This window comes from Amblyraja radiata, chromosome 21 (genome assembly GCF_010909765.2).
Source record: "Amblyraja radiata isolate CabotCenter1 chromosome 21, sAmbRad1.1.pri, whole genome shotgun sequence".
Taxonomy (NCBI): Eukaryota; Metazoa; Chordata; class Chondrichthyes; order Rajiformes; family Rajidae; genus Amblyraja; species Amblyraja radiata.
Window position 1 is genome coordinate 5,618,007 of NC_045976.1, and position 24,578 is coordinate 5,642,584.

Here is a 24,578-nt window from a genome sequence, read left to right on the forward strand (position 1 = left end):
TGTCGTTGTTTACATGACTCAAATTAAAGATATAAATGACACAGACACGGAGAATTCTTCAAGAAGACGAGAAGCCTTTAATTTGCACAAATCTGGGCCTGGAACATTCAGAGATAGTACAGCTCGGCCACTCTCCAAATTTTCTCTGATCTATGCTTTCATGCAGCGTTTTATTAAAATTTCAGTTCTTATCTTTGGCTGCTTAGCATGTATGTTTTTACCAACTTTAACTTCTTACTGTCCTTGCCTTTTATCTCCAATCTCTGAGTTATCATAATGTCCTAACTGAAGCAAAATAAACTAAACAATAACATGTTTTTGGGCCTTGACTTCTGAGCACACAAAAATAGCTGACATCTGCGAGCTTTACTAAATGTTTTTAAACATATTGGTAAGATTTAAGAAGTAACGCGTTTCTTCTATATACATTCTATATAACTTCTATATAACTTCCTTCTCTGAGACTTTAAAAAGTCTCAAAAGACAAAGAAAACTACACACACATTCCCCAGGTCTAATCACTCATATAGCCCTAAAATGCAGGCTCGTTTAATTAATTGTACGTAATGCTGTGTAATGTTCTTTCTCTGGCTCCTTGAGAAACTGGGCCAAAACCCACCCCCATTACGTGAGGCAGGAAAAAAGACCCAGCTTCCCTTACAGGCTACATTTAACATTTTCCTAACAGTACTTCTTCATCGTAGTAGTATTCTATCACCAAGGTCCATTTTCCTTTAGGGCCGGATTCGTCTGCACCCGTTATCATTGGCAGTTGTTTCACAATATCTTTTACCAGGAGGGACTTAATACAGGGGAAAACACAGCACATTATTGCCGCTGCATGTAGTACGACCCCAATGGTCAGACCAATTTTGAATCAGGCATTCTCCCCAACATCCTCTCCAGCCACCCACACAATTGATGTCTTAACCCTGCGTTTCGTTTAGCCTTACTCCTTAGGTTTTTAACTTATCCATGGCTTTAGTGAAAGACCCCTCCAGGCTAGTATTATTACGGATAAAGGTACTCCCCAAAAAGTGCTCCCCAAAAAGTACACAAACACCCCCTTATTCTGACCTTATTTACATCAATTTCATAGTCACTAATGTCTCCAAAAAAAACTCACATTATCTTAACCATATAACAATGACAGCAATGAAATAGGCCACCTTGGCCTTTCTAGTCCTTGCCGAACATTTACTCCCACCTAGTCTCATCTACCTGCACTCAGACCACAACCCTCCATTCCTTTCCCGTCCATATACCTATCCAATTTATTTTTAAATGATCAAATCGAACCTACCTCCACCACTTCCACTGGAAGCTCATTCCACACAGCTGCCACTCTCTCAGTAAAGAAGTTCCCCTTCATGTTACCCCTAAACATCTGTCCCTTAATTCTCAAATCAAATCACTTACCTCAGGGCTATTATTTATTCGTACCTGCGGGACAGCCCTCATGTAATGATTGAAATGGTACCAGGTATATCAACCTTCTACCTGAACATCGGTCGGTGGTTTGGAAAACTCATACATACACCTTGTCTTCAGGTTTAAAGGGTCCTTCCTCCTGGTCCACCTCCAACAGCTTTTACTTTACCTGTTTATAAATAGACTTGTATATCATAATTAACTGTTGCATATACTTCTTAAATTCTATCTCTAATTGTTCCAAACTCGGTCCCTTGTAAGGACCTCTCCATTGTGCCACCTACATAGGTCGGCCAATAAACATCTCATGTGGTGTTATGTGGGTTATTCAGTTAGTTTGCATGCAACATCTCTTCAGTGCCAATGGCAGGGCATCGATCCAATTCAACTTTGTAATTACACAAATCTTATTTATATTAACCTTCAATGTTCCATTTATTCTTTCCACCATGCCTGTGACTGCAGGTGTTACACACCCAAATCTGTGTTTTACTCTAAGGGCCTGTATCGCCAACTTGACTACTCCCTAAATGAAAACAATCCGTTGTCAAAGCTGATTTCTGTAGGTCTACCAAACCTCTTAATTACCCTATTCATCATAAACGACACTACAGTGCTCATACCTAAATCTATTCAAACTTACCCTAGACGTAACAACAGCTTATCATCCTCCAGATGCTGTTCTGGCTGCTTCGTCTGCACTTTAATTTACCTTCTTATGTGCTTGACATTTAATGACAGCTAGTGCCCCTGACTTCAATATTGCTCTTATCAGGTCTAACTTTACTGCTAACTTTTGGTCTCCGTTGCTTTTCTCAAAGCCTTTCTATTTCCCTACTGCTCTAAACATATCACAAACTCCATAATCATATGCTTAGTCGGTATAAACTTCATCATTCTCACTTTCCCTCATGTCACATGCTTCTCTTAAAGCCTTAATTTCTGCCAACTGAGCTAAGCAAGGTTACAGGTTTCTAATTTAATTACCTTAAAGTCTAATTCATCCTTATACACCATTTCAAACCCTACATACTTGCTATTATGATCCCTTTTAACAATAAACATTCACAAACAAAACCTTTTTGTCTCCATCATTCAAAAGTTTTAACTGTAAAACATTATTTATGCTTGTTTGTCCTTCTTCCTTCATTATCTTTCTTAATGACGTCACAATTTCAACATATTTTCCAATCTAGTCTGAACTATATCCTGCCTTTCCCAAGGTCATCATTCTCTGCCCTACATTCTGAAATATTCTTTTTTTTTAGCCTTACAATATCTCTCTCTGTCTCTTACATTGCTTCTCACGTGGAACAAACCAACAAATCATCCACATTATCAAATACTTTCTAAGGGTACACCTTCCAACTCTGCCTTTATCATCTAATTAAAACATGGGGCTAGTATTCAAAACCCTACCTCATCCTAGCCTTTCTTGACATCCTCCTTTAAATCCCTCCCTCCCTTGGGGACCCCAGTCCTGTTAGGGCTTATATCCAGATTAATTTCACTCCTGATAGGACTTTTTGAGGAAACGCTCCCCCAAAGACATTTATTATTGGCATGTAATTCTCTGGCCCTGCTTGGTTTTGTCATAGGACTCACTTGTGTCAATTCATCACTTATTTCAGTCTTTTCAACCAGGTCTGTTGTTATTGACAACATTGTCTCTCTTTTTTCAGCTCTTTCTTTTTAAGCTCTTCCTGCTGGTTTGCAAGTCTTTTTCCTATCTTTCCGATATTTCTCGACCTCAGAGACCAACTGATCGCTGAATCGGGGGAGGGAAATAAATGACAATCCCACCACCTCCTCCAATCTACTTGACTTTAAGAGGAATTACATCCACCACAGTAGTTCATAATATAATGTTCAGTAACTGGTTGCCTTCTATTTCTTGTTCATTTTCAACTCTCCACCTTTTCAGCTCGTTTTCCAGATAGGCTGCAGGATTATTTGCCTCTCCTAGTGTATCTCCCCTTTATTCCTTGGTGTTCACCTTAAGTGGGTAACATTGTCTGAGGGCCTGCCATACCCTCTGCCTGACTGTGTCAAACAGCATGCCATTGCTTATTACATTGTTCACATCATTTTATACCATCCATCTTCAGTAGTTCTGTGTGTTTAGTGGTTCCTATCACTTTCACCAACAGTGCCTTCAAATCTCCCATAGCCAATAATTGTCCTACGTTCTCCTCCTCCAAAGCCCTAATCTATTTCCTCCCCCATCAGGGATATAGCGTGAGGTATTTTTTAGCCCTCTCAGTTTATGGGTGCCCCAAGGGATAATCTGTGTCTGTCCTGCTCTTTTCTTTTTAAAGCAGTCTCATCAATGTATCCCTATGCTTCCCACTTTAATCCTTTCTGGTATGCCTTCTTTCTTATTCTAAACTCAATTTCTTGCTTCTCAAATATTCTAGCCTCCTTGCAAATTCATTCACCTTTCTTTTTAAATCTTCCACTGACTCCTCCTGCTTTATTACTTTCACACCTGTCGTTTCCTACTTCTGTTATCTCCTAACTGCCTCTCTCCTTTCTTTCTAAACTGCCTAAGTGTATCTAATTCCTTTCCTTTCCGCTTTTCCCACTTTTCCAACTTGAATGTTTACCATAAAACAACAAACCATAAAAGCTGGTCATGTTTCATCAATTCACTTATTTCCAATTATTTCAATCCATTCTCACCACTATTTTAAATGTCCAATTCCTAGCACTAGTAACAATTTTCCAAATTAACTTTACTGAAAAGAAATCTAAAAGAAACATCAGAAATAAACCAAACAACCTACATTTTCCAACTTCCCCTTTTAGGTTACGAGGATACAAACAGTTAATCGTTATCTTACAGCTGTTCGTAACCTTCCCCCATTGCTTCCAATTTATTTAAAGGAACATACACCTACCCACAGTGGAAATGTTTTATTCTGCTCTGGGGGGACGTTTGTGTTCAACTCTATAATTTGTTGTGTTCTATTTTCTTTTATTCATTTATTAACCTTTTTCTCTGGTTGTTATGGAAACTTATTATCTATTTTATGTAAAACACTTTGGTGTCAATGCGAGTTGACTCAAAACGTGCTATATAAATAAAACTTACTTACTTACCCTTACAATGTGGTCTACAAATACAATAAAGAAAATAATTATCACATATATAAACTTCCTCATTCATTCCAAACCGGTTTTTACACACAAATCACATTCGTTCCATTCTTACTTCAAAGAAATTATTCAATTTTTTACACGTATTAAAATTTCAAAATTAACATTTATATAATTCTTATCTCCCTCCCAAGCCAAAGTAGGATGATCCAATCCTCCAGCAGTCAGGTTCCCAAACGCTGTGATTGGACATTGATTCAGATCGTGACCAGTCAGACTCACCATCACTCAAATTCTAACCACACCCTACTAAATCACAACCAATCAAAATCCTAGTCACTCAACATCTGACCACACACCACTCCCATTAATTTCCAAACAAAGGAAACACATTTATTTTCTGATCTCTCAGCTTAAAGAATGCTGAAAGCTTATCTCCACAAACAGTTAAGACACTCAGTCCTTAAACCATACACTATTATTATTGCTATTCTACTTTCTGCTATTCTATAATATTCTATCACTGTGTACACGTTCTGCCACGCACCTACCCCAAATTCGTATTTTGCCCGGATGACCCCTGGTCACCCAAGGCGTTGTCCACACAATACCTGCCTCGCCCGTGCAAAACCCCTGACTTCTCAGGGTGATAACCACGAGGTCTTAATACCTGCCTCGCCCGTACAGACCCCTGACGTCTCAGGGCGGTAACCACGAGGTCTTAATACCTGCCTCGCCCGTACAGACCCCTGACGTCTCAGGGCGGTAACCACGAGGTCTTAATACCTGCCTCGCCCGTACAGACCCCCGACTTCTCAGGGCGGTAACCACAAGGTCTTAATAAACTCTTAATAATCACATTACTTTCTTATCACAACTATTATTACTCACCACACACAGTGCGGCCTTCTTGGACAATCCTCACGGTCCTCCATTTTAGAACAATTTAGTGCCAGATTCTAGGGTCGGAGAGACCTTCTAACTACCTAGGCACTTCTGTGTCCCCAATGGCTTATCATGAACAACAGGTTATTAGTCCAAATGAAGCGGAAAACCGCATAGTTTTTAGGTGGCCACCTTTGTCCTGTTGTCCTTAAGAGACACATTAGGGGCTGGGAAGGCCCTGGGCTACTTGTCTTTTAATTAATGTTCTCTTACCGACCCTGCTCGCAGCGGCAATTTGTCGTGGTTTACATGACTCAAATAAAAGATAGAAATGACACAGACACGGAGAATTCTTCAAGAAGACGAGAAGCCTTTAATTTGCACAAATCTGGGCCTGGAACATTCAGAGATAGTACAGCTCGGCCACTCTCCAAATGTTCTCTGATCTATGCTTTCATGCAGCGTTTTATTATAATTTCAGTTCTTATCTTTGGCTGCTTAGCATGTATGTTTTTACCAACTTTAACTTCTTACTGTCCTTGCCTTTTATCTCCAATCTCTGAGTTACCATAATGTTCTAACTGAAGCAAAATAAACTAAACAATAACATGTATTTGGGCCTTGACTTCTGAGCACACAAAAATAGCTGACATCTGCGAGCTTTACTAAATGTTTTTAAACATATTGGTAAGATTTAAGAAGTAACGTGTTTCTTCTATATACATTCTATATAACTTCTATACTCCCACATACAAAAGACATGCCGGTTTGTAGGTTAATTGCCCCTGGTGGGTAGGGAGTGGATGCAAAAGTGAGATAACATAACGCTAGTGTGAACGGGCGATCAATGGTCGGCGTGGACCCAGTGGCCTGAAGGGCCTTTTTCCATGCTGTATCCATCAATGCAAATGTTGTAATTGTACCTGTATCTACAGTTGCTCTGGCAACTCATTCCAAATACACACCACCCTCTGTGTGGAAAAAAGATTCCCTTCTCACCTTAAATCTATTCCCTATAGTTTTAGACTTCGCTACCCTGCAGAAAAGATTGTGGTTATTTACCTTATCTATGTCCTTCTTGATTTTATAAACTTTTAGAAGGTATCGTCTCAACAGCCTGCTCCCCAGGGAAAACAAACCCAGCCTTTCTATTGAAGATAGAAACAAAAAGCTGGTTTGACTGCAGTGATTTGACTCAGATTCAAGGGTGAGGTTAGGGATGTGCAAGAAAGATTGGGGTTGAAAGGAATTGGGAGGGTTGGTAAGTAGAAAGGGGGGAGTAATATAGTTAACACGCTCGGTTTCTAACTTGTCTCAATTCTGACAAAAGTACAGCGACCTGAAATATCAACAGAATCAAAAATGATGATAGAAATCAGCAGGCAAGCAGCATCTGTCGAAAGCAAAACAAGCTAACATTTTAGGTCAAAGATGCTTCTTCAGGACTCAGAAAGATAGACACAAAATGCTGGAGTAACTCAGCAGGTCAGGCAGCATCTCTGGAGAAAAGGAATAGGTGACGTTTCGGGTCGAGACCCTGATTCTATCTCTTCTTCGCTCCAACGAGAGTTCTGCAACACCCTCTCTCTCTCGCTGCTCCCCCTCTGTGATTCCTACTGCTCTCCGGTTCCACGTTTAAACTGCAGTTAAAGAAGATTTAGATAATAGGTGCAGGGGTAGGCCATTTGGCCCTTCGAGCCAGCTCCGTCATTCAATGTGATCATGGCTGATCATCCCCAATCAGTACCCCCATTCCTGCCTTCTCCCCATATCTCCTGACTCCGCTATCTTTAAGATCCTCATTTAGCTCTCTTGAAAGTATCCAGAGAACCGGCCTCCACCGCCCTCTGAGGCAGAGAATTCCACAGACTCACAACTCTCTGTGTGAAGAAGTGTTTCCTCATCTCCATTCAACATGGCTTACCCCTTATTCTTAAACTGTGGTCCCTGGTTCTGGACTCCCCCAACATTGGGAACATGTTTCCTGCCTCTAGCATGTCCAAACCATTTATAATCTTATATGTTTCAATAAGATGTCCTATCATCCTTCTAAATTCCAGAGTATACAAGCCCAGCCACTCTATTCTCTCAGCATATGACAGTCCCGACATCCCGGGAATTAACTTTGTAATCCTACGCTGCTTTCCCTCAATAGCAAGAATGTTCTTCCTCAAATTATGGGATCAAAATTGCACACAATACTCCAGGTGTAGTCTCACTAGGGCCCTGTACAACGGCAGAAGGACCACTTTCCTCTCATACTCAACTCCTTTTGTTATGAAGGCCAACATGCCATTCGCTTTCTTCACTGCCTGCTGTACCTGCATGCTTACTTTCATTGACTGATGAACAAGGACCCCCAAATCCCATTGTACTTCCACTTTTCCCAACTTGACACCATTTAGATAATAATTTGCCTTCCGGTTTTTTATACCAAAGTGGATAACTTCACATTTATCCACACTGCCACCCAGCATTTGTGTCATCAGCAAATTTACTAATGTTACTTTGAATCCCTTCATCTAAATCATTGATGTATATTGTAAATAGGTGCGGTCCCAGCACCGAGCCTTGCAGTGCCCCACTAGTCACTGCCTGCCATTCTGAAAGGGACCCGTAAATCCCTACTCTTTGTTTCCTGTCTGTCAACCAATTTTCTATCCATGTCAGCACTCTACCCCTAATACCATGTGCCCTCATTCTGCCCACTAATCTCTGATGTGGGACCTTATCAAATGCTTTCTGAAAGTCCAGGTACACTACAATCCCATGTCCATTTTCCTAGTTACATCTTCAAAAAATTCCAGAAGATTAGTCAAGCATGATTTCCCCTTCGTAAATCCATGCTGACTCGGACCGATCCTGTTACTGCTATCCAAATGTGCCGCTATTTCATCTTTTATTATTGACTCCAGCATCATCCCCACCACCGATGTCAGGCTAACTGGTCTATAATAGAAAGATTAAACAAGAACTTACCGTTTGAAGTATGATCTTTATTTTATGATAAGTTGAATTGAGGGATTACATGAGGAGCCCGCCAGCCTGCATGCTCGTCAAACTTCAGAGCAACTGTATGAACCACAGACCACTTGCACAAACTTAAACTATAGAAAGATTAATAACCATTGAGTTACAGAATGATCTTTATGAGATTCAGGGTTGGGAGTGGAGGGCACGTAATCCCTCACTTCAATTTCTCATAAAATAAAGATCAAACTTCAAACGGTAAGTTCTTGTTTAATCTTTCTATTATAGAGTAACTCCAAATTGTACGCAACCATGCCCGTTATTCTTTATGAGATCATTCCCATAACAAGCTACCCTCATGTCAGTTATAATAATAATAATAATAATGGATGGGATTTATATAGCGCCTTTCTAATACTCAAGGCGCTTTACATCGCATTATTCATTCACTCCTCAGTCACACTCGGTGGTGGTAAGCTACTTCTGTAGCCACAGCTGCCCTGGGGCAGACTGACGGAAGCGTGGCTGCCAATCTGCGCCTACGGCCCCTCCGACCACCACCAATCACTCACACACATTCACACACAGGCAAAGGTGGTGCACTCCAAGCGGGATTCGAACCGGCTACCTTCCGGTTGCCAGACGAACACTTAGCCCATTGTGCCATCTGTCGTCCAACTGACATTTATCTACAGAGCATGGGAAACTTATGGGCCTGCCCCGCTTACGCAACTCTTTCGGCGACTGCTGGCACCCATCATAGGTCATCGCAGGTCGTCGAAAACTTTCAACATGTTGGAAATCCAGAGACCGAGCCAGAGATTGAGTAAAGACTGTATTCCTTGTGCTGAAATCAGTTGCTAAATGCATAATCAACTTAAAAGATACTGCTCCCATTAGGAATACAGTAGATGAATATATGCATAATAATTTACTGATATACATTCCACACTACTATGAGTCTAGGCTTTTAGAGCGATCATATAAAAGACACCTTGCATAACGTTAGTGAACAGCGGGTGAATAACCAATCATTTATTGTCCCACTTATGGGACCATAGAGAATGATAAAGCAGCACAAGCTGTGTCAATTGTGCTATAACATAACCGCTTCTCGAAGCCCAAACTGAAAGAAACACAAACCTCTGCTACTTCCATTTAAAAGTAGCTCACGTCTTGTTCACAAACTTCCCATACAATCGTGCAGAGCAAGCTGCCCGAGAAAAGGGCTGCACCAGCCATCACTAGTGCCTTCGAGTAAATAGGAGCTTCTTTCAGCCGCCTTTACCAAGGACACCCTGATTGAATAGGCAAAGTTGGCACTATTAAATTTCATGTTTCCTCATCCTTAATATCGTAAGAGGCATCTACTGATAAACCCGAGTCTTATCAGCTACAAATTTAGCATGTCGTCTATATACTCCATGACACAATGCCCCTTTGATCTGAGTAGGGCAGCATTAGCTTTAAAATCTTTGTAAATAGCCTAGGCCTGAAGACAACTCCTAGGTAGAGCCTAAACTTTCCACCACTGGCTTTGTTATCAAAACTAGATATATCTGTGCTTCTCGTGTATAGATATGACAAAGTATGCATCTTCAAGATCGATTGAGGCCCTAATTCTCTGAATCAGCTAAATTGGTCAAAGCCAATCCTCCATCTTAAACTGGGTAATCAAACACATGATCAGACTAGCCAAATCCTAACCTGATTTGGCATGCTCCATGTTTCTGCAATCTTGAGAAATATCAGAGATATACTCCTCGTGTTCTTGGGCAGACTACTTATCCTTTGTGAGACGTCTCTGATTCCACTTGGAGAACCATCGTTTCCTCTATTGACCGTACAGACGGAAATTTTTGGCTTCTTGTGGCGCAAGATGATGCATTTATCTATTTAATTATTTATTTCCTGCTCCTTGAATACAGGGTGAAAACCCGCTGGAATACTGGAGCTTTAACCACCTAGAATGGTACTCCACCCCCACAGCCTTGCAAGTCTTCAACTTGCTACATAAGTCCTCTCTGAAGAGATACTATGCAGGCTGCACGTTACTGGCCCTGTAAAAATGAGCCATTTTGGAAATTATCTCATGCCTTATAGCATTTTGCGAAGGCAATAGCCCCAACTGTGTATTACAGAGAAGTGATAATGCAATTTTCTGCACTTCCGAGATTTGAGACCCATCTACTGACTTGCAAAAGCCCGTAATGACTCTAGAGCGGTTTGGACTTGCTGACATAATTCTTTGCCTACATATCATCACTGGGACATCCCAACTGATGAAATTGATGTATGGAAACATCCAAAAGTCTGGCAGTTATCTGGACTGGCATATTACCCGGAAACATTTAGCCAAATCTTCCTCCAGTGAATCTCCTATCCCCAAAGGGATGGCAAATATGTGACAAGAGCCGGTAGCTCTTTCATATGATTAAAAATGAAGCATATCCCCCATTAGTTCAGGGATTCGATTTCCTTATCGATATCCACATAGTTGGAGTCACCTATGTAAGACTCTCCAACACTCCCTTCTTCTGACCGGTTGCATCGTGGCTTGGTTCGGCAATTTGAGCGCCCTGGAGAGGAAAAGACTACAAAAAGTAGTAAACACTGCCCAGTCCATCATCGGATCTGACCTTCCTTCCATCGAGGGGATTTATCGCAGTCGCTGCCTCAAAAAAGCTGGCAGTATCATCAAAGACCCACACCATCCCGGCCACACACTCATCTCCCTGCTACCTTCAGGTAGAAGGTACAGGAGCCTGAAGACTGCAACAACCAGGTTCAGGAATAGCTACTTCCCCACAGCCATCAGGCTATTAAACCTGGCTCAGACAAAACTCTGATTATTAATAACCACTTTCTGTTATTTGCACTTTACCAGTTTATTTATTCATGTGTGTATATATTTATATCATGGTATATGGACACATTTATCTGTTTTGTAGTAAATGCCTACTATTTTCTGTGTGCTTAAGCAAAGCAAGAATTTCATTGTCCTATACAGGGACACATGACAATAAACTCACTTGAACTTGAACTTGAGATATAATAACGCAACCCTGAACCAGGTGTTTCTCCCACAGGCATCTGACTGACACAGCCTGTACATGTCTCCTGAGCTAGGAGCACATTTCCTTTTTTTCCATTTTATTTATTTATTCATCCATTTATTTTTTCTTTATATATTTGTTTGTTTATTTATTTATTTATTTATTTGTTTTACTTACTGGACAGGTTGTGCCTGCTAGTGACTCCGAGTCCTTCCTCCCTTCTGGAGTCTCAATGGAGTTTCTTAGGGGAGGAAATAGAATGCAATCCTAAACCAGGTGTTGCCTCCTCAGGCCTCTGGCTGACTCCCTTTCAGAGCACCAATCTGTACAGGCATTGCCCGTCAGATGCTCCGAACAGCCACCTGCTCCAGTGGAGCCTCATTCTGCCACGGCAGCCGCTGCCCCGATCGAGCCGGCAGCGCTATTTTTAAACCGCCGGCTCCTGCTGAGCCTCCGTGGTGTTTGCGCTATTTATAGCCATCAGCTCCTTACAGAGCCTCCACAGCGGTCGCTGTCCGGCCCGCACCATCAGCCACTATTTATAGCCGTCAGCTCCTGCTGAGCCTCCACAGCTTTTTATCCCGCAAGCTCCACAGAGCCTCCACGGTGGCAGCTGCACAAGCTGTGCCAGCTTCTCCGGGCCCGCTGCCCCTATTTTCGGTGCAGCGGCCCGTTCCTGAAAGAAACATTTTCTCTTACCTGTCGGAGCAGTTTCGAACTGCTCTGATTCTCGCGCCATGCGTCGACGTATTTATGCGCATGCGGGCTGGCGGGCTATTCACATAGTCACTCACGTGACTTCGAAATAAAATTCCCTGTTTTCTCTCTCCTGCCTTTCTTAAAAAGTGGGATAACATTAGCTACCCTCCAATCCACAGGAACTGATCCTGAATCTATAGAACATTGGAAAATGATCACCAATGCATCCACGATTTCTAGAGCCACTTCCTTAAGTACTCTAGGATGCAGAACATCAGGCCCTGGGGATTTATCAGCCTTCACTCCCATCAATAAATTCATGTATTTCAGTCTTCAAGGGTCCAACCTTGGTCTTAACTAATTTTTTCCTCTTCACATACCTAAAGAAGCTTTTAATATCCTCCTTTATATTCTTGGCAAGCTTACCTTCGTACCTCATCTTTTCTCCCGTATTGTCTTTATAGTTATCTTCTGTTGCTCTTTAAACATTACCCAATCCTCTTGCTTCCCGCTCATCTTTGCTTCATTGTACTTCTCGTTTATTTTTATACTGTCCGTGATATACCTTGTCAGCCACGGTCGCCCCTTACACCCCTTGGAATCTTCATTCCTCTTTGGAATTAACTGATCCTGCACCTTCTGTATTATTCCCAGAAATACCTGCCATTGTTGTTCCACTGTCATCCCTACTAGGGTATTTTTCCAGTCAACTTTGGCCAGCTCCTCCCTCATGGCGCCATAGTCCCCTTTGTTCAAATGTAACACTGACACCTACGATTCACCCTTCTCCCTCTCCAATTGTAGATTAAACCTGACCATATTATGGTCACTACCTCCTAATGGCTCCTTAACCTTAAGTTCCCTTATTAAATCCGGTCCATTACACAACACTAAATCCAGAATTTCCTTCTCCCTTGTAGGCTCCAATGCTCTAAGAATCCATCACGGAGGCACTCCACAAACTCCCTTTCTTGGGGTCCAGTAACAACCAGATTTTCCCAGTCTACCTGCATGTTGAAATCTCCCATAACAACCATAGCATTACCTTTACGACATGCCAATTTTAACTCCTGATTCAACTTGCACCCCATATCCAGGCTACTATTCGGGGGCCTGTAGATAAGTCCCATTAGGGTCTTTTTACTCTTACAATTCCTTAGTTCTATCCATACTGGCTCCACATCTCCTGTTTCAATGTCACCCCTTGCAAGGGACTGAATTAAATTCCTCACAAACAGCTACCCCACCCCCTCTGCCCACCAGTATGTCTTTTTGATAGGAGGTATACCCTTGAATATTCAGTTCCTAGCCCTGGCCCTCTTGCAGCCATGTCTCTGTAATTCCCACAACATCATACTTGCCAATTTCTAACTGAGCCTCAAGCTCGTCCACTTTATTTCTTATACTTCGCGCATTTATATACAGCAATTTGACTTCGGCATTCACCTCCCCTCTCGCACTGCTCGCAATTGGCCCTGACCATACTCTCGTTTCCCTTTTCGAACTTTCCTTCCTATTAATTCGGGAGCCTTTTGCAACTTTTCCTGTACTCGTTTCCCCTTTAACTCCCTCTTTGTACTACCAATTTGTCAAACCCTCCCCCCACTATTTAGTTTAAACTCACACGTGTAGCCCTAGCAAAACTGTCTGCCAGAATGTCGGTCCCCCTCCAGTTAAGGTGTAATTGTACAGATCACCCCTACCTCACAAGAGATCCCAGTGGTCTATAAATCTAAATCCTTGCTCCCTGCACCAGCCCCTCAGCCACACATTCAGATTCTCTATCTCCCAACACCTGCCCTCACTAGCACGTGGTACTGGAAGCAATCCAGAGATAACCACCCTAAAAGTCCTTCTTTTCAGTCATCTTCCAAACTCTATAAACTCACATTGCAGAACCTCCTTCCTCTTCTTCCCGATGTCGTTTGTGCCCACATGCACAACTACTGCCGGCTGTTCACCTTTGCTCTCGAGGATGTTCTGAATTTGGTTTGTGACATCCTGAACCCTGGCACCAGGGAGGCCACAGTCCATCCTTGCGTCTCGTCTGCCGCCACAGAATCTCCAGTCCGCCCCTCGGACAATGGAGTCACCCACCACTATGGCTCTGCCCGACGTTGGTCTGGCCAGTCGAGTCCCATCTCTAGGATTGGAGCCACCGACGAATCCGCCACTCGGACTGGAAGCTTCGTCTCCCCCGACAGCTCCCAAGAGGGCGTACCTGTTGTCATTAGGCACAGCCACCTGGGTCTCCTGCACTCCACGGTTACCACCCTTTCTCTCAGTCACACACCTTCATTCTTCCTGTATCCTGGGCGTGACGACCTCACTGCAGGTCCTGTCCTGGAAACTCTCATTATCCTGGATGGCCCTGAGGTCATCCAGTGGCTTCTCCAGTGCCCCAACACGGTTCTTCAGGAGCTGAACCTGGACCACTTGCCACAGTTGTAGCAGCCAGAGGCTCCATCCGTGTCCCTGGTCTCCCACATTCTGCAAGCATCACACTGAATCATCTTACCCGTCATGTGTTCACCGCATCCAGTCCTCTCCAGCCTTTTCCATATTCTCCTCAGCCTCCTCGCCGAAGATTCTCGAGCCAAAGACTCGTATTTTTCTTACAAGGCACTTCCCTCGACAAGGCGCCCGACAGAAAACCTTGCTTATATTAACTGATAAATTGCACAATTTGCCACTTAACCAATTAACCAAAATTCCTCAGCCAATCACCGAACCTGCCGCTCCCGAGCTTGAAGGAATGCGATCCAAAACGTCACCTATTCCTTTCATCCAGAGATGCTTCCTGACCCACTGTTACTCCAGCACTTGTGTCTATCTTTGGTATCAACCAGCATCTGCAGTTCTTTTATACACAGGAGAGAAAACAAGGTCTAAATAGCAGAGGAGGTGGGGAGAGGACAATATGTGGAACAACGGACAGATCTATAATGGGGGGAATGTGGTACCCATAGAATTGACACCTGAAACATTGACACCTGAAACTGTGTTTCTCTCTCCATCTCCAGCCAGATCTGCTGAGTACTTTAAGCATTTTCTCAACATTTGGCTGGGCATTGGGGCTGAGATGCCATCAATCATACCTTCATTGATTTCAGAGGACAATCAGTGGTAAATTAAGCAAATAGTTTAATTTAACGTTTTTAGTTTGGAGATAGTGCCAAAACAGGCCCTTCGGCCCACCGAGTCTGTGCAGACTAGCAATCCCCGTACACCAGCACTATCTTCCACACATTAGGGACTGAAGCCAATTAACCTACAAACCTGTATGTCTTTGGAGTGAAATCGCAGCACCCGGAGAAACCCCCACACGTTCACCGGGAGAACATACAAACTTCGTACAGACAGTATCCGTAGTCAGGATCAAAACTGAGTCTCTGGCGCTGTAAGGCAGCAAGTCTACCGCTGCACCACCATGCCGCTTGTAGTAATTATTTTAAAGTATTGAGCTTTATGTAAATGGTTCTCATATTACATTGTGTCATTGTTTCAATTGTGTAAGAAGGATCTGCAGATGCTGGTTTACACTGAAGATCAACACCAAATGCTGGAGTAACTCAGCGGGACAGGCATCATCTGTGGAGAGAAGGAACAGGAAACCTTACGTGAGACTGGGGGCTCAGTCTGAAGAAGGGTCTCGACCTGGAACGTCACCTATCCTTTTTCTCCAGCGGTGCTGCCCGACCCTCTGGGTTACTCCAGCATTTTGTGTCTATCTTTAATTGTTTTAATTATTTAAAAAATATATTTACCTCTATTTTAAAACAAGAGCGAAATGTGTCAGAGACAGAAAGCCTGGCAGAAGCTTTGCTTTCCCCTGACATAGTTGTAGGGTGGACGTTTGTATCTGCATTTATTAAAATGTGAATAGAAACATAGAAAATAGGTGCAGGAGTAGGCCATTCGGCCCTTCGAGTCAGCACCGCCATTCGATATGATCATGGCTGATCATCCAAAATCCGTACCCCGTCCTGCATTCTGCCCATGTCCCTTGATTCCGATAGCCCTGAGAGCTATATCTAACTCTTTTGAATACATCAATAGTGTGAGCATTAATACATTTTATTGCCCATTTACAGCCTTTAAAACATTTTTTGTCTACCTTTTAGGGTCTTACGGCTGATCGCAAAATAGCCATTGCTTCGGACACAATAGACAGTACGGCGTTATTTAGTTACTCTGGATTGTTATCTGTGTCAGCTACGTTGGAGAGGAACTGGGCTGTCATATTCCTTGGAGCAGAAGATGGACGATTGATTAAGGTCAGAAAAACTACATCTGGCCATAAAAGCCTTCTTAAAGTTGCTCACTACTCTTTTTAGATGGACGTACACTTTATTTTCAAAAATGCTTCCACTTATCTGCTGTTCTGACGAGGATCAGTTTGAATAATTTCAGATCAAATGTGTACATGTTACTTGGAATTAATGAGCTGATCTCAGGTGTCGAATGTGCAGATATGCATTGCCCAGCTGGGTTACTGTTGTCAGTGGAGTAGTGTCTGCTGGCAGATGCTGGTTTGCACCGAAGATAGATACAAAAAGCTGGAGTAACTCAGTGGGACAGACAGCATCTCTGGAGAAAAGGAATAGGTAACATTTCGGGTCGGGACCTTTCTTCAGACCAGGGGAAAGAGAAATGAGAGACATAGAAGGGACATAGAACAAACAAATGAAAGATATGCATAAAGCAACGATGATCAAGGAAAAGTGGAGCCAACAAGGATCCATTGTTGGCTGTGGGCTAGGTGATAACGAGTTATAGACAGTGAAACTCAACAGGATGACAGTGAAACAAGTATGACAACTGGGATGAGGGAGGGACGGACAGGGAAAGGATGCAAGGGTTCTTTTCTTTCGACTATCTACTGGAATAGGCCGATCTCTGGAGTTTATAGTCTGCAGTTTTTGCCCCATTAATGAACAGTCCACGGGGAAAGTTTATTGGAGTTATCATATAAGCACGTCATGTTCCTGAAAAAACTGTTGGATTTGATGATACTTTACAGAGAGAGGCCAATAATGATGTTGGCTGCGAAGCCACCTTGTCAGATATGCAGAAAAGCTTCTTTAGTATAAATTGATTTAGACTTCAGGGATGCAGCGCAGAAACAGGCCCTTCGTTCCACCGAGACTGTCATGGGGAGAACGTACAAACTCCGTACAGACAGCTCCCGTAGTTAGGATTGAACCCGGGTCTCTGGTGCTGTGAGGCAGCAACTCAGCTGTTGCACCACCATGCCACCATGACGTGTTAGTATTTGTGATTTCTCACTGATGTTAACAAAGTAACTGAGAGGGCAGCGATTCTTTGCCACCGTCTTTCCTAGCAAATGGAACCTTCCTCCTAACATGGTTCTACCGCTGCACCAACCGTGCCGCCCACTGCTTTCTGGTGTAATGCACCCAAGCTCTGCCCCACACCCTCCTTTTGCCAATTTCCTGGTTTATTTGGATTTGGCCTGACTTGGCACTGGATCAGCTGACTGATTGCTGGAAGGACTCAGCGGGTCAAGCAGCATTTGTCTCGGCAAAAAGCTATAAATTGACGTTTTGAGTCAAGACCCTACATCAGGGCTAGGCTTGGCACTGGTCTTGAGAGCAGACCTTGTGTGGTGCAATCCACCAGAGGTATCTTACTGATATAACCATTGTAGTAGATGGCGGTTCACAGGTCGATGGCTGAGGATCCAGTCCTATTGCACAATGCCGACCAGTGTTACAGAGGGTTGTAAGTTTGCTACACTTTACAGACTCGAGCACATAGAAACACAGAAAATACAGTGGCTTGCAAAAGTATTCATACTCCTTGATCTTTTCCACATTTTGTCACGTTACAACCACAAACATAAATGTATTTTATTGGGATTTTATATGATAGACCAACACAAAGTGGCGCATAATTGTGAAGTGGAAGGAAAATGATACATGGTTTTCAAATTTTTTTACAAATAAAAAACTGAAAAGTGTGGCGTGCAAAAGTATTCAGCCCCCTTTACTCCGATACCCCTAAATAAAATCCAGTGCAACCAATTGCCTTCAGAAGTCACCTAATTAGTAAATAGAGTCCACTTGTGTGCAATCTAATCTCAGTATAAATACAGCTGTTCTGTGAAGGCCTCAGAGGTTTGTTAGAGAACATTAGTGAACAAACAGCATCATGAAGCCCAAGGAACACACCAGACAGGTCAGGGATAAAGTTGTGGAGAAGTTTAAAGCAGGGTTAGGTTATAAAAAAATATCCCAAGCTTTGAACACCTCACGGAGCACTGTTCAATCCATCATCCGAAAATGGAAAGAGTATGGCACAACTGCAAACCTACCAAGACATGGCCGTCCACCTAAACTGACAGGCTAGGCAAGGAGAGCATTGATCAGAGAAGCAGCCAAGAGGCCCATGGTAACTCTGGAGGAGCTGCAGAGATCCACAGCTCAGGTGGGAGATCTGTCCACAGGACAACTATTAGTCGTGCACTCCACAAATCGGGCCTTTATAGAAGAGTGGCAAGAAGAAAGCCATTGTTGAAAAAAAGCCATAAGAAGTCCCGTTTACAGTTTGCCACAAGCCATGTGGGGGACACAGCAAACATGTGGAGGAAGGTGCTCTGGTCAGATGAGACCAAAATTGAAGTTTTTGGCCTAAATGCAAAACGCTATGTGTGGCAGAAAACTAACACTGCACATCACCCTGAACACACCATCTCCACTGTGAAACATGGTGGTGGCAGCATCATCCTGTGCATCGGGAACAAACACATGATCCAAGATGAACTATGATATCAGTTTAGTTTAGTTTAGTTTTCTTCAGCAGGGACAGGGAAGCTGGTCAGAGTTGATGGGAAGATGGATGGAGCCAAATACAGGGCAATCTTGGAAGAAAACCTGTTAGAGTCTGCAAAAGACTTGAGACTGGGGCGGAGGTTCACCTTCCAGCAGGACAACGACCCTAAACATACAGCCAGAGCCACAATGGAATGGTTTAGATCAAAGCATATTCATGTGTTAGAATGGCCCAGTCAAAGTCCAGACCTAAATCCAATTGAGAATCTCTGGCAAGACTTGAAAATTGCTGTTCACAGACGCTCTCCATCCAATCTGACTGAGCTTGAGCTATTTTGCAAAGAAGAATGGGCAAAGATTTCAGTCTCTAGATGTGCAAAGCTGGTAGAGACATACCCCAAAAGACTTGCAGCTGTAATTGCAGCGAAAGGTGGTTCTACAAAGATTTGACTCAGGTGGGCTGAATATTTTTGCACGCCACACTTTTCAGTTTTTAATTTGTAAAAAAATTTGAAAACCATGTATCATTTTCCTTCCACTTCACAATTATGCGCCACTTTGTGTTGGTCTATCACATAAAATCCCAATAAAATACATTTACGTTAGTGGTTGTAACGTGACAAAATGTGGAAAAGTTCAAGGGTATGAATACTTTTGCAAGTCACTGTAGGTGCCAGAGTAAGCCATTCGGCCCTTCGAGCCTACACTGACATTCAATATCATCATGGCTGATCATCCAACTCAGTATCCTGTACCTGCCTTCTCTCCATACCCCCTGATCCCTTTAGCCACAAGGGCCACATCTAACTCTCTCTTAAATATAGCCAATGAACTGGCCTCAACTACCTTCTGTGGCAGAGAATTCCACAGATTCACCACTCTCTGTGTGAAAAATGTTTTTCTCATCTCGGTCCTAAAATACTTCCCCCTTATCCTTAAACTGTGACCCCTTGTTCTGGACTTCCCCGGCATCGGGAACAAACACATGATCCAAGATGAACTATGATATCAGTTTAGTTTAGTTTAGTTTAGAGATAGTCAAGTTGAGTCAAGAGAGTTTATTGTCATGTCCCAGATAAGAAAATAAAATTCTTGCTTGCTGCAGCACAACAGAATATTGTAGGCATAAATACAGAACAGATCAGTGTGTCCATATACCATAGAATAGAAAGATTAAACGAGAACTTACCGTTTGAAGTTTGATCTTTATTTTATGAGAAGTTGGTGCGAGAGACTACGTGAAGAACCCGCCAGCCCCGCATGCGTGTATATCTTCAAAGCAACTGTATGAAACCTCAGACCACTTGCACCAAATTAAACTATAGAAAGATTAATAGTAAGATTAAACGAGAATTTACCAGTTTGAAGTTTGATCTTTATTTTACGAGGAGTTACGATGAGCGATTACGTGAAGAAGCCCGCCAGTCCGCATGCGCGTCAATCTTCAAAACAACGGTGTGAAATCACAGATAACAGTAGCTGAAGTGACATAGTAAGATTAGAGAAGACTAGAACTACTGGATGACCTTAATGATACGAGGGTTGGGAGCAGAGGGCACGTAATCGCTCATCGTAACTCCTCATAAAATAAAGATCAAACTTCAAACTGGTAAGTTCTCGTTTAATCTTACTATTTTACTTCGGAGTCACGTGAGTGATTCCGTGAAGATTTCAAAGCTCTGTAATTTCATGCCGTGAAACCAAGTCCACACAACCACAACTGCTTCATTGACAGATAAGGGAAACATTCATAATGAATAAATAATAATAATAGTGACCCCTCTCATCCGGGAGGAAACTATACAACCGAACCTAAAATAGAGTTGGCAAATACCCCCGGTCTGGCAATGGGTTATTATAAAATGTTTGGAAAGTTCGTTCGTTTGACCATCCTGCAGCCGCTAGGATGTGGTCCAGCGGAACGTACATAACCCTTGCTGCTGATGTTGTAGCAGCCCTGGCGGAGTGAGATTTGAAAATATCAGAATCTACTCCTGTATAAGCCAAACTCCGTTTTAACCACCTGATGGTCTGAACCAATACCTTCTTATAAAGTTTATTTGTAACTAACAATCATTGCTAGATCAGAGCTTCTAAGGTGCTTGGTGTCCTTGACGTATTGTTGTATATGCATGACCTCACATAACCGAAGGTCCTGGGGTATGCCATGAAAACTAGTTTGAGACCTGACGCCCCCTGGTCTGCTTAACTAGATCATAAACATAAAATATTATATTATTTGCAGATGTAACCATCCTGTCCAATCGCAATTATGTAGTGACTGAACCTGTTGCGCTGAGACCAGCGCCATGAGAATAACTACCTTATGAGAACCAGGCCAAAGCTAAGGATGTAACTGGAGCCCACTGGTGACGTAGTGTTAACGCAACGTCAATATCCCATACTGCCCTGTACTTGTCCTGGGAGAACTTGTGTTAAAGATATCCTTTATAAACTCAATATCAGAGGGTGAAATCCGACAGAGCGGGTCCCGTTTGCTGCAGCAAATATGATGGGAAGGCACGTTGGGCACAATTAATGGCCCTATAACTCAATTTATTGTCAGACCCATTTGAAGATGAACTCCAAGACGTCAGTAATCTGTACCATATTAAATGTAACATTAACATTTAAACAAAACACTTCCCATCTCCTGAAGAGGAAATGTACTGCTTTTTTGGTGCTATCCCTGCACTCTGTAGTGAGCAGACACATGGATTGGTCTGACAACCCGAGACATAGGAGCAGTCTACTCAGAATCTGCATGTCAATAAATTGGTTTTATCAAGCAGAGGCTAGTTTCCCGAGCCACAGGCTGAACCAGCAACGCTTTACGTTTAGAATTACCGTATAAGGTTGTATTATAATTCCCGCCAAAAGCGAGAACCATGGCTGCATAAGCCAGTCAGACAGAACGAAAACCTAAGCGGGACCTTGCTGACTTTATCGCAAGACCCGACTGGGTGAGGCAAAATGGAGGAAGACATAAATTCATAAAATACTTTGTGATCCAACAGCCATTCTGTGTTGTCATTGATTGTACGTGATGATACAACAGTGCCAAACGAGATTAGGTAAATTATTACCTAATACTTTGACTTGATTGTACCCATGTGACTAACATATGCCACTACCATAGTGTATCAACTTGAAGTTGAGCATGCAGATTATGCATATTCGCTCAATAACCCTTTAACCCATAGAATACACCTAGTGTCTATAGATAGTTGATACCAATAACTGAAGAATTGGTAACTCATGCAAATCTCCTCCACCTCCGAACTAAAGATGGCATTCGTAATTTTCCACCTAAGAGCACTTAGCACCAGTTTGTAATATAACTGAAATTTTACTGACCAAACTACTGGAGCAATGCTGAATACTGTTCGTCCATCATTGTGACTTTGGTAGCTTCAGCTGGTAATAGCATATGTCTGTCATAATGACCTACATGACACTTGAGAGGTTGCTACTTTGCACAATGTAAGTTCCCCCACTTGCACAGCTGAATCACAGCTACTATATTGCCCATTACACTTGATGAATAGAAGGCTGCTTTATAACAACAAGGTTGTTACAGGCTTCTATTAACTCCAATCTCTTGCCCCAGGGCGGAGTCACAGACTAATTAATAGTTAAAGGTAAATCCCAATGAACAACGTCTATTTGGTATCAACTTAAATTTAACTGGATGGATGAGGAACCCCAATTTCTCAAATATAGTTCGAGGCTGAAACAGTTGATTTGTAGTAAAATACAGTGTTAGAATATCATCCAGACAAGACCTAACAAGTGTTTTTTGAACTCTGAGTAGTCCAAGCACTGATTTTAGTAATTTGGTAAATAACCTGGGAGCTGAAGTTAGCCCATTTTGCAATGCTTTAACTGTTATCATTGCCCCATCCAGATACATTTCAAATGTCTCCGGTGATCCCTGTGAATGGGAACTGAATAGAATGTATCTTAGAGATCGATGCATGCCATAAAGATCCTATGAAAATCAGTTGTTAGTCAGTAACGAAGTTTCCTATTCAGAAAAGTTTATACTGCACATGCGAGTTAAACGACATTCTCCATCTTTCACAATGGACAGGCCACGCCGGCCATAATTCCGTGCCTGCCTCGAACGACAACTTTGGCCCGATTTCCGAGCCTGTCTTGAAAGACAATCCTGGCCATAATTCTGAGCTTGCCTCGAAAGACAACTCTAGCCATAATTCTGAGCTTGCCTCGAAAGACAACTCTGGCCATAATACTGAGCCTGCCTCGAAAGACAACTCTGGCCATAATTCTGAGCCTGCCTCGGAAGACAACTCTGGCCATATTTCCGAGCCTGTCTTGACAGGTAATCCTGGCCAAAATACTGAACCTGCCTCATAAGACAATTCTGGCCCCAATTCCAAGCCTGCTTGGAATCCTAGTATTGTGCAGTTTTACATGGTTAGATGCCGATAAGTAGATGGCAATGCCTTAACCATTTGTGTGTTGTAAGGCCACTAGAGCCCCTTCCATCCTTATCAAGAGGAGTGCTTACCTTCTCTCCTTTCATACAACACATAAACTAATCAAATATTATCATTATCATTTGTACAAAAACAAGTGTAAATATTACCAACTTGTAAGTGGTCCACTTACCCCATGTTTCGGAAGTGCCAGCCCCACATAGCTGCATGGTTACCTTGGTTGTAGAGTAGGACTGGTAGGGTGCGTGGAACCTCTGCTCAGCTTTCATGCTGCCACCGGCTTCAGTGAACCGCTTACTGAAGCCGGTGGCACATAGTCCTCACCCATCTGAAAACCCACACTGCCCCCATCATGGACCCTTTCCAATTTGCATATAGGGCCAACCGGTCTGTTGAGGATGCTATCAACTTAGCTCTTCACTATTCCCTTCATCATCTGGAATCACCGAACACCTATGCACGCATCCTGTTTATAGATTTTAGCTCGGCCTTTAATACTATACACCCGATTAAACTCTACAATAAAATGTTGGACATGAGCATCCACCCAGCCATGTGCCATTGGATTCTACACTTTCTAACAAACAGACAGCAAAGAGTCAAGGTGGGTGAAAAACTCTCCAGCCCTTTGACTCTCAACATAGGAGCCCCCCAAGGGTGCGTTCTGTCACCCCAGCTCTTCTCACTTTACACCAACAACCTCACATCCCAATGCAGCTCAGTTAAAATTTTTAAATATGCAGACGACACAACAATAATTGGCCTTATCTCAGACAACAAAGAATCACAATACCATCTAACAGTCGATAGCGCAGTCAAATGGTGCGCAGACAACAACCTCCAGCTTAATACTTCAAAAACCTTAGAAATCATCATAGATTTTAGACGCAATCAAAACCACAAACCCCCGGTCCATGTCAACTCTCACCCCATAACCTCCACAAACTCATTTAAGTTTCTAGGCACCTATATCTCCAATAATCGAAAATGGCACATCAATGCAGACCACGTCATCAAGAAAGGTCAACAACGTCTATATTTCCTCAGACAGCTCAAAAAGTTCAGAGTTGATAAACACCTCCTGGTCCGTTTCTATCAATCAATCATTGAAAGCATCATCACCTCCTCAATCACAGTCTGGTACGGTAACACCGATAGTCACTCACTACACAGAATACAAC

At 42.7% G+C, this 24,578-nt stretch overlaps 1 protein-coding gene and 1 non-coding gene across 2 annotated transcripts in view; one reads left to right on the forward strand and one right to left on the reverse strand.

The window, feature by feature from the left end:
• Positions 1 to 24,578, forward strand: part of LOC116984958 (plexin-C1-like) — a 90,750-nt gene that overhangs the window by 21,741 nt on the left and 44,431 nt on the right. The window contains exon 3 of the mRNA XM_033039320.1: positions 16,265 to 16,417. Within this exon, the coding sequence (XP_032895211.1) occupies positions 16,265 to 16,417 (153 nt within the window). The remainder of the gene's footprint in view (positions 1 to 16,264; positions 16,418 to 24,578) is intronic.
• Positions 23,364 to 23,490, reverse strand: LOC116985426. The gene has a single exon (XR_004415262.1). It is a non-coding gene; the product is annotated as a U6atac minor spliceosomal RNA (small nuclear RNA).